General features: G+C 39.5%; 1 protein-coding gene across 1 annotated transcript; it reads right to left on the reverse strand.

Moving 5' to 3' along the window:
• Window positions 1–2,453: 2,453 nt before the first annotated feature.
• LOC5565606 (zinc finger protein 827) lies at window positions 2,454–16,582 on the reverse strand. Its single transcript, XM_021838107.1, has 2 exons — window positions 16,273–16,582; window positions 2,454–3,933 (listed from the first exon to the last, which is right to left on the reverse strand). Exons 1-2 carry the CDS (start codon window positions 16,452–16,454, stop codon window positions 2,505–2,507), a joined length of 1,611 nt encoding a protein of 536 aa, XP_021693799.1. The 5' UTR covers window positions 16,455–16,582; the 3' UTR covers window positions 2,454–2,504.
• Window positions 16,583–16,783: the final 201 nt, after the last annotated feature.

A 16,783-nucleotide genomic window follows, 5' to 3' on the forward strand; every position in this document is an offset into this window, starting at 1 on the left:
TCAATGCACTAATATCACTTTATAAATTGCACTGCTGCACTAATGTTACTTTATAAATTGCTTCATTGCTTTATCGTCGTTTTTGGATTAGTGCAACTGTAAAAGGGCCCTTTTCCACTTTTAAACTACTTTAATGGTAGGCTTACGGCAATGCAGCTACATTATATATGCAAATGCAATGATATAATGCTCCATGGTTACTTGGGAATACTTATCAACAAAGTTCATAATTACTTCCGATGCTCAAAAGTTATTTTTTGTTGGTTTAGAAAAGTATTGTAAATTGCCATATAAGAAAAACAAAGAATTTCGTATGGAGACTGCAAGCATGTTGAAAAAATCGATTGAACCTCAATTAAATCTTGCAATTTCAATCAAATTATATCTGAAATGAAAGTTAAAGTCCTATTTTGCATGCTTGGTGGATTAGATCATAATACTTTTTGATAAATCATTGTTTAAATTTCATGTAAACATCAATGAAACCAGTGTTTTATACAACTTTGGCGATCTGTAGCTAAAAATTGTGACGTACTGGAAACTTTCTAAGAATGGCATCAGATTCAACAACCCAAAATCTACTAGAGACACATAATTTGATTCTAGAGACACGCAAAAATGTCATTTTTGTTACGCAGTGTAGTAGAAGGTACTTATGAACACTTGTGGATACATACTATCGCCGGACAAAATAACTTGAAATTTGATTTTTGTCTGTGGAGCAACGCATTGTGCGCTGGGTAAAAGAGCCGCTACGTCGAATGGAATCATAATCTCATCAGCCTCGATGTTTTCTGACTCTAATAGTTTCTTGGAGAACTTCTGGCTATTTTTAACTGACCTAGTGAGGAAGGGATTCGACATACTCTGAAAATCCTAGACTTACCTATTCGTTAGTTGATGAGTAGGAGATCTAACTGCCATTTTTTTTTTTAATTTCTTTATTAGTACAGGTTGGCTCGATTATCCGGAGACTCGATTATCCGGTGACTCGATTATCCGGGATTCGATTATCCGGAATTTATTTTTTGATGTTCTTGTTTTTTTAATTTTTATGCATAAATCTGAGATAATTTGGTATTGCAATATACACGCAGCGAACTGGACTATCGAAATTCATACATTTTGCCTTATGAAAGATGGAACGGTTATCGCAATACGAACGCTTTATGTATCGTTTTAGCATCACTCAACACCAAGGCGTCGATAGGCGCGGGATGTACGACCGAGCCTATCGATCGCAAGGTTCTTGGTTCGATTCCAGGTTGCCGCGAAAACTATTTTTGTTTTCAAATTTCGGTTTCATAAGGTAAATTTATGAATTTCAACCCGATTCCTTGTGGCGAATTTTCATAAGGGGTTCCTATGTTTATCGATAGTCCATTTGCCTGAGTGTACAATATGAATGGTTTTGTAGTTTTGAACGTATTTAAGAAAAGGGGATTTGAAAAAGTGTTTTTTTTTTTTTTTGTGTATGCCGGTAAAAAAAAAATCTTGTAAGGACCCCTGCTGTTCCAAGAAATAATTTCTGACTACGCGACCGCATCGTATAAATAAAACAACGAAAAAAGATAATATTTAAGTTCTTTTAACGAAGATTTCAATTTTTTTCTTAGTGATTCGATTATCCGGAGTGAAAAACATCCATACTCCGGATAATTGAGTCCGACCTGTATCATTCCAAACATTACATTCATTTCTTATATCTAGGCGTTCTGTGTTATTAGAAAACACTAGCATCCTAATTTGGTGAAACAAATTTAATATCTGCCGAAATGATTTCTCGCATTTCTTTCCCTGGTTTGTTAATTTTCGGAAGTCCTTTGATTCGTGGAAGAATGGGGTTTGCCTCTTTCAAACGATCCTCGCCAATGATCGCTTTGCAGTCATTTAGGGTCAGGGTCATTCAGGGACCCACTCTCGAATGTCGGTAGGGGCCGTTATTTCCACCATTTGTTTATCGTAAATGTTGGCATTCTGGTTCAATTCTTAGATAAAATTGTCGCTGAATTTCTGAAGAACCTTTTTTAGATTTTAGACTGGTCTTTTTAGGGTAAATAACGCATATTGGCATCAAATAGGACAGTAGCCTTTTTTTTAATCTTCCTACCGAAGTGAATCTAAAGTGCCAAGAAAAACATCCAGCTCCATACCTTACAATGAAGAATTGTGTTGGATATTTTGCTAAAATTACGTGATAAATTTTAAGTAAATTGATTGCGAAACTTCTTCATTATCTTTAAGGGAAAATAAAGAAGAAATTTTTGGCAAAAATACAGCAAACTTTTGATAGTTTTTTTTTCAAATTTGCTGTTTGAATTTTTGACCCCAGGAAAATTTTCTCTATGCTTCTAAAAAAATCCTAGCAAGAAACCTTAAAAAAAATCCTCCAAAGGACCCCTTACTAGGATCCGCTTCACCCCATGGCCGTCATCCCACGAACTCCACGCACGTTCGTTCCAATCAATTTATTGCTATACTCTAAAACATTAAACACCGTTAACTTACCCCGAATCGTCATCCAGCGTGATGGTAATCTGCTGCGGAAAAGCCGTCCCGTATAGATCGAACCCGCTATCCAGCTGGGGGGTATCCTCCAAGACAAGATCATCATCTACTAGAGCATTGCCTGTGCCACTCGTGCCATCCTCTGGCTCTCCTCCTTCGTCCAAATACACCGGAAACAGATCGTCCTCAGTTGGTTGTGGCTCCTCTTGGGCATCGTCATCCGACAGGCTTACCGTTTCCACAACCGCCAACTGCTGTTGATGACTTTTGGAGACACCGTCGTCGCTGGATTCCGAATCATCGTCTTCGTCGTCGTCTACTGCCTTGGGATCGTATCCGGTGTGTTTCGCCACCAAATGCACCCGCATTTCGGCATAGTTCTGGAAGGTAAGCCGACACGGGACACATTGCGACAGGGCCGAGCTGTTCTGGTGCTGGTTCGATTGATGTTCCACGTACTGTTCCATTCCGTTGCAAGGTTTTCCGCAGATTGGGCAGACAAAGTACCGATTGTGCAGGTTGATGTGGTTGTTGAGGCGGTGACCGTTCCGGAAAACCCGTTTACAGATTTTACACTGGAAAACACGCTTCGGCAGGCCCGCCTTGTGCAGCAGCTTGTGGACCGATTTCTCCTGCACCGAAGCAAATCTCGTGTTGCAAACCCGACACAGGAACTTCATGCCATGCTGGTTCAGTTGGTGATCATTCAGCTCAGTCGTGCTGGGGAAAGAATCCTTGCATACCCTACACCTTCTAACCATATTGCCGTATAGTCTGGCGTTTGGCGTTTTATGCTGTTGCACGTGAGCTTGGAAGAGTTCGTTCTTTCGGAACCGTTTTTCACACATCGGACACTGTAGAAATTTTCCACCTTTGCGATGGAACTTCTTCATGTGCTTCGTGTATGCCATTCCGAATTCAATTTCGATGTCGCATGCGTGACAATTGATAGTCCACTTCGCTTTCAGTGGCGGAGGTTCTTCAACTAACAGCTGAGCTGGTTCTTCAGATGGTGGAGGCGGTGGAGGCGGCGGCGGCGGTGGCTCCACCGGAACCGGATCAGGTTGAACTACCTTGATTACAATCGGTTCAGGCGCCAGCGTCATTACATTGGAAATTACTAACCCACCAGCTTGGGGAGGTGCTACAACTTCTTTGACTTCCTCGGTCACCAATGTGGCACGGTGCAATTTCAGTGCCATATCGTGCCTCTGGCAGGAAGCCCGAAACTGGTCCACACTCTCCAGCGCCGCCGTACAGCCGAAACAAATGGCAAAGCACGGGTCCTCTTCAATGTCCATATGGATGCCAGCATTCTGGGCGATGTAGTCGATCCAATTCTCGACGCTTTCCCGAACCTTGATCCGCCTGGTGATGTGGCTCGAGAAACACAGCCGGCAATAGGACAGGGGATTACCGGTGGGCCTACAAAAAAAAACGAATCCATTATTCAGGGCTCTTTTCAGGTACTTGTTCTCTATTTTTAATGGAAGATCTTTAAAGTCACTTTTTTTCTCCTGATTTATTTATATACCCCTAACCAGGGATTCCAACTCCAAAATGCTATTCCAGGATTTTCTTTAAAAAAAATCCACTAACTCCAGTTTTTCAGAGATTTTTTAGTAGGTAGTTACTTTAGCAGATCTTCCGAAGATTCCAAGAGGAAGTTTTACGGGAAGTCTAACATATTTTTCGCGCCAAATCCGCACCGACCAAAATTGAACCAGCGACTACTGAAATTGACCGTTAAAAATCTCTATGCTATTTGATGACAATAGAACATTTCATGTTTGTCTAACATTAGAATCTATAAGCAATACCATTGCAGTTTTCATTTTCATTTCATTCCATTTTGCAGCGTTTTGCGGGGCAATAAGAGCGCAAGTCAATCCAAAGCCGATGATAGGAGGGGTAATGGCTGAATAGTCTATGCTGACCACGCAAATGCCATGGGTGAAGGAAAATAGGATTGGCTTGGGTGTTTAGTAAATACGGTAGACTTGACACAATAATACTAATAATGCTGCAAAATGTAATGAATCCGTAGGTCAAACAATTCTATTGATTATTTTTGAGTCTACGAGCAAAGTGATTCATAGTGATTCATAATATTTTTAACATATAAAAAATTTATTTTTTTTATGTAAGGAAAAAACAATATTTGAAAAAATATATGAAAACTACTAACGTTAAATGATGTTAAATTAAAAACATCAACTTATGTAGCGAAACAAGTAGTGAAGAAATCAATCAATCATTGCGTAACTATTCATAGAAACTTAGTGTAGTGAAGTTTTGTTGAATTTTGTTGTTGTACTTTGTCATGTCATTTGTGTGATAATCTCAAATTAAAAATTTATTTGTCAGATTATGTATATCTTAATTGTTATTTGTTGTTACAGAAATTAGAATCCTCAATGTCTTCCAAAAGCCTAAAAAATCAAGTAAACTACCTGTATAACTATTGTTGAACCCCAAAAATGATTTGTGTCTCCCAAGATCTTTGAAGTCAATTTAAGGTGAAGATGAAATGAGGTCAAATCTCAATCCTACAAGAGCACAAACCTAAAGAACCAGACAACCACTCACGTCGAAACCCTGAGGGACTGCTCACCAGCGAGTGATCAACTGACCAAGCCTACAATCTGAGTGACTGTTCGACTTTCCAAATCCATGCTACCACAGAACTGAAGCCCGGCCTCGGTTCATCTTGACCTTAATGTCCCCATTGTCAAACGCGAACAATGAATGTAACGCAGAGCCCAACCACACCCACTATTTCGTTACGTTTGTTATATTACGGTTCTAATGAGTTTTTTTTAAAGGAATGGTTTTACAGCATAGCTGAGCCTTTCGGTTAATAAGACCGATGTAGGGGAAGACGGGGTAAGACCGCCCGCATAAGCAATTTAATTCTTGACGTATGAATCAATAAATCTTTTCTCGACGCAGCATATCGTTGTTTGAAGCCTTTTTTTTAGCAACCATTATTTATAAGGCTTATACGGTTTCTAAAACCTTTACGGAGCCGATTACCAAGTACAATAACACAAGAGATTTGTTCTACAAACTATCTTAATATAAACTATCTATCGCCCTTGCGAGAACTTTTCCTCGCAGGAGCGCGGTCGACAGATCCCGAAGACGCGAATTGGGCCCTGGCTTGCCTTCAGCTTCTGCTTCTGCTCTTCCATTACAGCGTTGAAATTGTTTACTAGTTGTGTGGCATTCGGAATTCCATATGTTCGATGAATGTAGTCATCATCGATCTCCGGTTTCTGTTTTCCTGCTTGCTGTTTCTTCTCTGCTTGTACCTCAACGAGTTCCGAATGTTCTTCAAGGATTTCTTCCTCCATCACTTCTACAATTTCGTCTTCCGTGGCAACCGGTTCTTCTATCAAAGTGACAGTTTCTTCTGCTCTGGTAACTGCAGCGTACGTATTGGGCTTACTACCATTTGTCCTCTGAACTGGCATATGAAACACTTATCCTTAAGTCCGTCATAGAAAACTTTTGCCTTCCTATTCTTAACATCAATCGATGACGGGATTTCCTTCTCTACGTCTATGTATACACCCCGCACACCATTGTATACATGATCCAAGCCTAGATTTCCAGGAAACTTTTCTTTAACGATCCGATCTATTTTTCCGTACTGCTTGAACGATGATGACAAGTCGTCGTCGGAGATCTCCGGCGGGAGATCGAATACACGGACGTATTCGATACTGCGACCTGCAATCACCATGCAAACTTCCATAGATTTTCCGGATGCATATTGAAATGTTTGCGCTTCCGATTTGTTTCGTAAAGCTTCTAACATCGCCGACTTAGTCTTGTATTTTATACAGATACTCCGATTTTCCGTTGTTTTTGTATACAGTTTCCACAACCAACACATCAGAGTGTAGCTGCTTTACAAAATCGGCAATCTCAATCCACGACGGCCGGGGGGCGTCAATCGAGAAACGAAACTCGACCGTATTAACAAACATCTCGCACATGCTGAGCGGTTTTGCTTTTTATTCGCACAGGAAAATATAAAACGCGTGCAGGAGGAGAACAAATAACAATGGTACCGAAAACACTGATCCGGTCGAAAAACAAAATCCAGCAAAGCTGATCTGCAATCGCGTGCGTCGTATACGACAGACAGCAAACAACTGGTTTGAAGCCTTAGGCATGATCAAAAAATATCACAAGCATTGTATTTGTAAAAAAATATTTATTTTTTTAATTTTGAAAAAGTGATGTCTTTTCACGATTATTTTTAGCGACCGCCCACCCACGGGGTAAAAGTGACCACCACGATTTTCGTACACAATTTTGCAAAAAAATATATTAGTTCCCTGTGATTCTAAAAACTATAATATTTTATGAATTCTACATTGACTAACGTGGATATTGAATCATTTAAAAACTTAACTTTAAAATTAATTAAAAAAAACTTAGATATAAACTTATCATCACTTTAAATAAAAAAATATGCGAATTTGGCTTGTATTTTTAACAAAATAGATTTATTTTTACTCGAATAGTAATGTACAACAAAGTTACAACTTTTAATATGGTTTAGATATTTTTTGGTATAAATTAGGGGTGGCGGTCTTACCCCAAGTGGTCGGTTTTACCACGCTTGCGCAACTTTCACAACTTATGGCCTTATTTCAAACATAAATACTTAAAATTCATATTTCACTTCATTGTAGTATATTCCACACTTGTGTTGGAGCATGAGGGTATTTTGTTATGTTTTTACAAAAAATCCCTTCCGAAATCCTTAAGTGAACATCTGTTAAAATTAGATCAAATTCAATATCGACGAGCTGAAACTTTGTTTTTGATATTTGTTATGAAAAATTAACTGTAAATATCACCCTAAATAGTTCAAAATGTCAAAAATCTTGTGTTTATGGAAAGTGCTTGATGAACTTTTAAGAAAATTGCCATTTTCATGCCAAACTGAAGGTGGTCCGTCTTACACCGGCGGGCGCTCTTACCCCGTCTTTCCCTATAGAAATAATTTGTTTCGAAATTGTCCACGTGGTCTTGTAATACTCCCATTAGATAAGAATCAACTATTACCATACATACCAAACGCTCGCCATGACCCTATGCCTAAGATTTGTAAGGTACAGTGGGGGAAGTGTATCAGTGGGGTAAGTGGATCATTCGTCAATATTAAGCATTAATACTTGAATATGTTGAATGTTTTCACACCATTGCTTCGTTTGAGGTTATATTCTTACGCCCACACTGATACTATTGTAAATCTAGTACTGCACGTACACTAACACAAGCAAACTTGTTAGCTTCAAAAATTAATTATTTTGAAAATTGTTTTCCATCAATCAAAAATCCACTGTATCTCTGTCTAAAGTCGAATACTATTAGTTTTTTCGACACGTGGTGAGCATTTCAGTTCTAATTGAATGAATCACAATGAATAATATGTGATTTTTATAAATAAATACAGATATATTCTACATGGTACACTTACCCCTACTTTTCAATGGGGTGGGGTAAGTGGATCAAGTATTATTATTATTTATTGGCAGACTGCTTACGATAATTTTAAAAAGTTTTAGTATCCGAAAATGTTGTTTTCCCTTAACTTTATTCATTCCCAGCTTAAATTTGTCAAATTGTCCAAAGAAAATTTGAATTAATCCACCTAAAAGTTTTTTTTTAACCTTTCTGGCATATAAAAATAATAATTTTAAAATTTACACGAAACTTTCCATGGTTTATCTAAGTTGAGTTGTAGAAGAGCGAAATATACGAATTTTCCAATTGAAGGCATATAATCGTACCTTACTTGACCATATAAATTGTTCTAGACAGATGATACAAATTTATGCATAAATAGAATACAAGGATTTCAGTTTGTTATTCAAAAGTAAATGTAACTAATATTTTTAAACTACAAGTGTTTTTATAAAACATCGTTAGGAATAATCCTACAATACTTCTATACAACTTATGTGTATAAATGGATGAATTTTCTTCAAATTATTCTAGCTACAATATATTTTTTGTTCGAATTAGTGGGAATCAATGTATAATATATGTATAAACACTCTGGACCTAAACGGTGAAGAGCTAGTTGCTATGATATCACGAGCGTGTGATGCTTCCATGCCGAGAAAAGCCCCTCCTAGAGAGAACAGGCCGCCAGTGTATTGGTGGTGCGAATTAATTGCAAATCTTCGAGCAATCTGCCTTCGGGCTAGACGAAGAATGCAACGCGCACGCACAGAAGCACAAAGAGAGGAACGCGGTGCAGCATTCAGAGAGGCAAAGTTGGCTCTCAAAAAGGAAATCAAGAGTCGAAAACGGGCATGCTTTGAAAGTCTATGCGAGAGTGCCAATTCTAGTCCATGGGGTGACGCCTACAGAGTGGTAATGGCTAAGACCAAAGGAGCCATAGCGCCCCAAGAGAAATCGCCCGAGTTGCTGCGATCGATAATCGATGTACTCTTCCCGCACCATCCCATAAGCCCATGGCCCCCAGCGCCGTATGCGGCAGATGAAGGATAAGAAGTGGCGAGAGTGACGAACGAAGAGCTGGCAGAAGTCGTGAAATCATTCGCGTCAAACAAGGCACCGGGACCCGATGGTATCCCGAATGTTGCCTTAAAAGCGGCAGTGAACACGGATCCGGACATGTTCAGAACCACGATGCAACACTGCATTGATCAAGGAATCTTCCCGGATGTATGGAAGCGACAGAAATTGGTGCTACTACCAAAGGCGGGGAAACCACCAGGTGACCCGTCGGCGTATAGACCTATCTGTCTACTAGATACGACGGGCAAGTTATTGGAGAGGTTGATTCTCAACAGACTAGTACCGTATACGGAGAGTGCGGACGGCCTGTCCAACAACCAGTTTGGATTCAGAAAAGGTAAATCTACTCTGGACGCCATCCAGTCGGTCGTTCAAACAGCTGAAGTGGCAATCGAGCATAAAAGGAGCGGCATCCGTTACTGCGCGGTTGTCACTCTGGATGTGAAGAATGCGTTCAACAGCGCAAGCTGGGAAGCAATAGCACACGCGCTTCACCGCCTCAAGGTACCGGTGCAGTTGTGTAAGCTTCTAGAAAGCTATTTTGATGGTAGGATTCTACTGTATGACACAGAGGAGGGGCAGAAAAGCGTTCGAATTACCGCGGGAGTACCTCAAGGTTCAATCCTGGGCCCGCTGTTATGGAATGCGATGTACGATGACGTACTGAGGCTGCCCCTTCCGACGGGTGTTAAGATTGTTGGCTTCGCCGACGATATCACCCTAGTGGTCTATGGTGAATCGATGGAGGAAGTAGAGTTGACAGCAGCGCACTCTATTTCCCTGGTTGAGGAATGGATGAAGTCTAGGAAACTAGGACTGGCCCGTCACAAGACTGAGGTGGTGGTGGTCAACAACCGCAAGTCCGAGCAACGGGCGCTTATCTCGGTAGGTGATTGCACCATAGAGTCTAAGCGATCCCTTAGGCATCTTGGGGTAATGATCGATGACAAGCTGAGCTTCGCTAGCCACGTTGAATATGCCTGTAAAAGGGCATCTACGGCTATAGCGGCGCTTTCGAGGATGATGTCTAACAGCTCTGCTGTAATTGCCAGCAAACGCAAGCTGCTGGCAAGCGTGGCGCTATCCATACTAAGGTATGGAGGACCAATCTGGTCAAAAGCGCTTAGAACGAACAGAAACCTAAAGCGGTTGGAAAGCACGTACAGGATAATGTGCTTAAGAGTAGCAAGTGCATACCGGACGGTATCTAAAGAGGCCGTGTGCATCATAGCCGGGATGACGCCCATCGGGCTCATCATCAAGGAAGATGTTCAATGCTTCAACCAAAGGGGTACCAGAGGAGTCCGCGACACGTGTAAAGAGGAAACGCTCAGAAGCTGGCAGCAGGAATGGGATAACTCCACTAAGGGTAGATGGACCCATCGACTAATACCAAATGTGTCAGATTGGTATGGTAGAAGCCATGGGGAAGTGAACTTCCACCTGACGCAGTTTCTGTCAGGACATGGTTGCTATAGACAGTACCTGCATAGGTTCGGGCACTCAGAATCTCCTGCGTGCCCCAATTGTGCTGGTGTAGAGGAAACAGCGGAGCATGTCGTGTTCGATTGCCCCCGTTTCATTGTTGTGAGAGGTCGCATGCTCACTACATGCGGAGGGGACACGTCCCCCGACAATATAATAGAGAGAATGTGTGCGGATGCCGAGTGCTGGAATGCAGTAACTACGGCTGTCACTCACATTACGTTAGAATTGCAGCGTCTATGGCGCGCCGACCAAGAGTTGGCTGCAGAGGATTAGCCCTGCCGAGGCTGGTCCCTTGTAACATTGTTTAAGTCGGCTAGGAGAAGCAGTGTACCTAGGCTACTTCTGCTACACGTGTTGTGCTATATGCACTGGTCCCTTTCCGAAGAAATACCGTAAGGTGGTTCCGGGGAGATGAGGGTCTGAGTCCAAGGGTCATGTCGATGCACTGTTCACCACTTGAGCAATTCTAAATGAATTGCTCATGCACAGTGCATAGGCTGGTTTTAGCGGGTCGTCGTTGGTGCGTCATCCCCGCATTCCCTGAGTTATCTTCTCAGGGGATCTGTTTGCAGATTTCCCCCTTGTAAAAAAAAAAAAAAAAAAAAACATATAGGGGGACACGGGGCAGTATGGACACTCTAAGGAATTTGCCTGTTTTGGCTGTGAAGACATGAATATTATACTGTTTTTTATGTGCAGTATGCTTTTTAGAGTTCTTAAGCATTTGTTAAACATGGTTGCATAATTTGGAAAAAAATATTTTGTTTCCAAAAAAAAGGTTTAAAAAAGCTTACATTTGGTAGTCACCATCAAGCTAGCGGGGCAAAGTGGACACCCCCATGGGGCAGTATGGACACCTTAACGTTTATAGGAAAATTGTCCCGCGATTATTCCCAAAACCTCGAATAATTAAGTACATATTCAGGAAACCATAGTGGCAGGTCACTGTGTCGCTGAAAACATGAATAAAACCAATTAATGACATTTTTCGTAGGGATGCATTAAATATTGCCCCCAGGTTAGTTTTGATTCAGAATTGACAATTTTCAACCAATATGTGGTTCCGCATCATAATCATTGCAATAAATGCTAAATATTTTTGGATAATTTTGTGTTTGAAGTTATATTTCTTTTTCTTTAAAAAAGAGCTGACACTTTGTCACCCGGTGTCCATATTGCCCCAACAGTACAAGAAATTTTCATATAAGTTTTTTATGTCTTAAAGTAGCAGAAAAAAATCTACTTTATTTTTGAATATAGCATAAATGATTGAAGATTCAATCAAGAGCTGCATTATCGGTCAACTTGCAGTAATTTGCCCTTGAAACCTTATTTGGTGAGGTGTGAATGTTATAATTTTCGAACCCAATAAAATTATGCTCCATTTTTCGGTTTAAAATCAATGTTTTAAACAATTTTTATGAAATTTTAGTGGATAATTCACTCGTCCGACAGGAAACTGAAATATTGTTTGCATTCAAAGTGTAAAATTATTCGCATGTGCAAAAATACATGGGGTGTCCATTCTGCCCCGGGTGTTCATACTGCCCCCGGTACCCCTATATTGATTAAATAAAGATACTTTTTAATTTCAACGTATTAAAATGTAACACTACTAGCACTAATTACAAGATCAATAGTAATACCATTCGTACTATACGTAATCACACCACATTTGTTTTGAGAACAAAAGTTTGTTATTGGTGATCCACTTACCCCACCATGGTGGAGCAAGTGGATCATTTGGCGCAAATTTTCAAGTCCCTCGTACTGAATACATAACAATCAGAAAAATCGAAATAAATGACGATTTGAAGAATATTAGTCCCTCATTTTTTATCCACAGAAAAAAGTTTGAATTGCATTATTCACGTTAGCTGTACATAACAATGAAGTTGACTTTTGATTTTTCTGTATCCACTTACCCCACGGTACCTTATATGTAAGGTACCGCGGGGCAAGTGGGTAAATGGGGTAAGTGAAAATAATGTGTATATTTTACTGAATATGTGAATTAACGTTTCAAAATCATGCGTAAACCGTTGAAGCCATTCAGAACATTACGGTAGGTAAGAGATTCCTGAGATTTTTCAACCATTATTGCATAATAGAGCAAAAGATTGTTAACCTGTTAACTGGTACTCCGTAACAAGTTGCAGGCGTGCAAGCTTATTTTAATATTTTCAGTAGAAAAAAGTTGCGGAAAAAAATATTCTGTACCACTTCTAAGTTGTCCCCTCTGACAGTTTTAAACTGCAATAAAAAAAGTTTTAGAATTAATTCGACATAGACCTAAAAATAACTAAATTGAAACACCGTCAATTTTCCAATCACGTGGGGCAAGTGAAAAGTTTCTCATTAGAGATTGAATTTGTGTTTTCTCTCTAGGTAGCTATAAGTACACAAGGTTCGCAATTATCATAGAATAACAGAACGTGCTTATAATTCAAGAAACACTATACTAAAAGCGTTAAAAGCTATTATCATGGCCAAATCATGGAACTTCTCTAAAAATAAGGTTGCCAAATATTACGATATTAATATGTTTACTTCGGACAGCCGATTAAAAGGAAGACGTTGATTGGAAAGTTCCAATACAAGACTACGCACGGAAATCTCGTGGAATGTCTATGTAAAGCTAGTTCAAAACATAAAAATGGGGTATAGGTGTATCCACATAAAAAAGTTCTAAATACTTTATTGAAGGATTCCGTTTGATTTCTTTTGAAGAGTTATCCGACGTCATATCCGACTTTCTTAAAAACAAATAACGAGCGGTGGAAAATCTACAGAGCAGAAATGCAATTGCTGTCCCATGATGTAAAAACTAACATTGGGAATGTTAAAGTTATAATGTTGTCGAATCATTTCAACAAACATAACTGAACAGAAGAAAATTCAAGTAACAAGAATAAATTTTTTTTTGTATACATGATTCTTATGTTATTGTTCATTGAGACGCCTCAACAAATGTTAAAGGTAATAGAAATCGTGAATGTAACTGTTAGTTTTTGGATTTATTGTTCAAAACGATAAACTTTTCACTTGCCCCACCTGTGGGGCAAGTGAAAAATAAGAAGACTATTTTCAAAAACTTTTTCTGTACTTTTTTCTTCAATTTTACATAAAAATCAATTTCAGTATACTGCTTATATTTGGTGGGAGTCAAGCTAAAAAAAATACACGACCTCATATGTTTTAGTTTAAGGTCTCTAGAATTTGAAGAATCTCAACTATGCAAAATCCATTACCCACTTGCCCCACGGTACCTTATGGACTTAGTTGATGTGGCTTATTTAATAAGTAGTTCTTTCACTCATAGATTTTCTTCAAAACCTTGTCAAATTTAGATAATTGAAATTGATGGATCAGATTTATGACTGCAGTGAAAGTGCTTTGTGTTTATTAGGCATGATTAGTTCGTTCTATTTATTAGGTGAAAAATTAATATCAAGGCCAGAATTCCCAGAGAGTAAAATACTTGATAGTACATACAACAACACCATAGGAGATCACATAACATCACCTAGTCAAAGAACAGCATTTTGTCTTATTATTTAAGTAGATGCTACTGATCGCCTTTTGCTCCTATCCGCAACCCGGTGCACGCGCCCTGTTTGGTCTCGAAATCCTCGTAGAAGATTACAAATCGTCAATGGCATTTTCCATATACTAACCCACATTGCACATTCAAGGGTCTGATTGTGCTCCTAACCCACCCTCAGTTTGTAATCTTATCACCATCTTGAAATGTTATGTTCCTGGAGTATATTCAAATGATTTCAATGAATGATAACCGTATTATGCAGTAGTTTGAATAGGATCACTAAATCAGAACACCAAAAAAATCTGATTGTAATATAAACTTTGCCATTGTTTAGAAGTTCATGCAGTCTCTAATCAACACTACAAAATACAGCGATCAAATATCTAAAATCATCGCTCCCTGGAAAACATAATTCCAAGCCCAGGGTGTATAAGCAATACCATTGCAGTTACGTATATATTGGATTGAATAGAGTAGAGGATTTAGCTAGTATTTGACGCTAACCACTGAACAAGTGAGAGTTCCTTCGGAACAATGCGTAAGACATGGCCCTTCATTGAGAAATTATTGATCTGGTGGAACTCACGTTGAATCCAAGCAGAGATTAACAGAAACGATATCCCCCAATACATTTTTTTGATCTCCTATGAAGTTAGCTAACACTTTTGACCTAAACCGAAAATTGCATCTTCCAAGAACAGGGCTGGTAGCGATCAGACTGCAAAATAATAGTGACCTTAGTAACAAAAATGATCAAAATAGTGACCAAAAAGTGACCCAACAAAAGTGACTTCAAAACTACAAGTATTAGTCATAAAAATGACTAGAAATAAAAATACGTTAATATTAATCAATCTACATATTGGGTGAATTTAGAACTGCAGAGACATAAATGGTCAAAAAGATGACGAATTGGAGTTTTTTTTCCTATCATTTTTATACGAGACGAACATGGAGTTGATATAGGTTACTACAGTCGACTCTCCACATCTCGATATCTCTCCCTATGTCGATGATTATTTCGATATCTCGATATCTCCCTATTTCGATGTGATTTTCGTTTCCAATTTTCTCTTCGTATATATGCCCATTATCAAAGGTTACTAGCAGGGATTGAATCTTGAGAGAATCTCTCTCGTATCGCTCTCTGTAACTATCATAATATGCAGCACATTTTGTGAGACTGTTTATCGTATACTGCTACAACTTTAATCAGATCGGGGGGATAGCAATGCATGATAAAACTCCTCTAAGCAAACCTGGGGGACACTATTGCTATCGGAAGTTCGGGGATTGTTTATCGTGTCAGTAAAGTAAAACACTTATCCCCAACGGTAAACAAGCGAGAAAAATAGATTTTATCATCGTTCTCTCTTTGGGGCTCTCGCCAGAAGCAGCGATGCTTCTATTTATCAGACTTGTTACAACTTGCGAAACATTGCTGATCGTGGACCGCAACAGATGGGATGTTACCTTCATTCACAGAAGAGAGGATCGATGAAGAGAAATCGATCATGCGACTCACGCCCTTATACAAGTACACGCTTGATATATCCTTTCTCTGTACGATGTCAATAAGTTTGCTATGTGTTCCAAGGGAAATATGAGACACATCATACGAAGAAACACGTATGATTTATCAATTCCTCCAGATATATTTCCACTAATCCTTCAACCAAATTCTCCAGTTGTTACTCTAGTAGATCTTGCAAAGATTCACACACTATTTCTTACGAAAAAATCTTCAAAGGTTCTATTCCAGAGTTTTTGAAAAAAATAGTTTTTTTAAGAAACCTACTTTTTCTTTTTGACATTACGTCCTCACTGGGATAGAGCATGCTTCCCAGCTTAGTGTTCTTATAAGCACTTCCACAGTTATTAATTGAGAGCTTTCTTTGCCAAAGTTGCCATTTTTCGCATTCGTATATCGTGTGGCAGGTACGATGACATTATATGCCCAGTGAAGTCAAGGAAATTTCCATTACGAAAGATTCTGCACCGACCGAGAATCGAACCCTTACACCTTCAGGATGGCTTTGCTTGGTAGCCGCAGATTTTCCCACTAGGCTAAGGAAGCCCCCATTTTCAAGCATTAGGTATCAAAAATTCTTATTTTGAATGATCTCAGTCGTTACCTGCCCTAAGCATACAATACTTACACTTCCGCGACCTGCTGCTCCGGTTGCTTTCCTCTGGAAGTCTTTGGGGTCTGACCCGAAGCGGCCATCGCAAGATTTGAAGCAGGTGCGTCCAGACCGGAAGTGGCCCCTACCAAAACCGGTTGAGCCGGATAGTTTCGGTCCAGGAACGCCGTAAACTGTTCGGGATACTTATTTTCCATAAATAGTAACGACCAATTCGTGTTGTAAATTTTAATCACTATTTTTCACCGATATTTTGTAAACAGAAGCTTTTCGAGGAGCGCTGACTTTTCCAGCTCTTGTTTGCGCACTGAACCAAAACTGCATCTCAGAATTGTTTGAAAAGTGACAACGCTCTCGCATAATTTATGAGAAGGGCCAAAGATTCATTGGTAACCAAAGTGACCCGATCAACCAGTGTAACAATTTCTTTATAGATTTTTGTCCAACGATGGCGATCGCCAACGGTTCAAAACGAATCGATATCGATCGCTACCGACAAACACTGACTGGTTGATCGGGGATAGAA

The sequence above is a fragment of the Aedes aegypti genome, chromosome 1, assembly GCF_002204515.2.
Source record: "Aedes aegypti strain LVP_AGWG chromosome 1, AaegL5.0 Primary Assembly, whole genome shotgun sequence".
In the NCBI taxonomy this organism is placed as follows: Eukaryota; Metazoa; Arthropoda; class Insecta; order Diptera; family Culicidae; genus Aedes; species Aedes aegypti.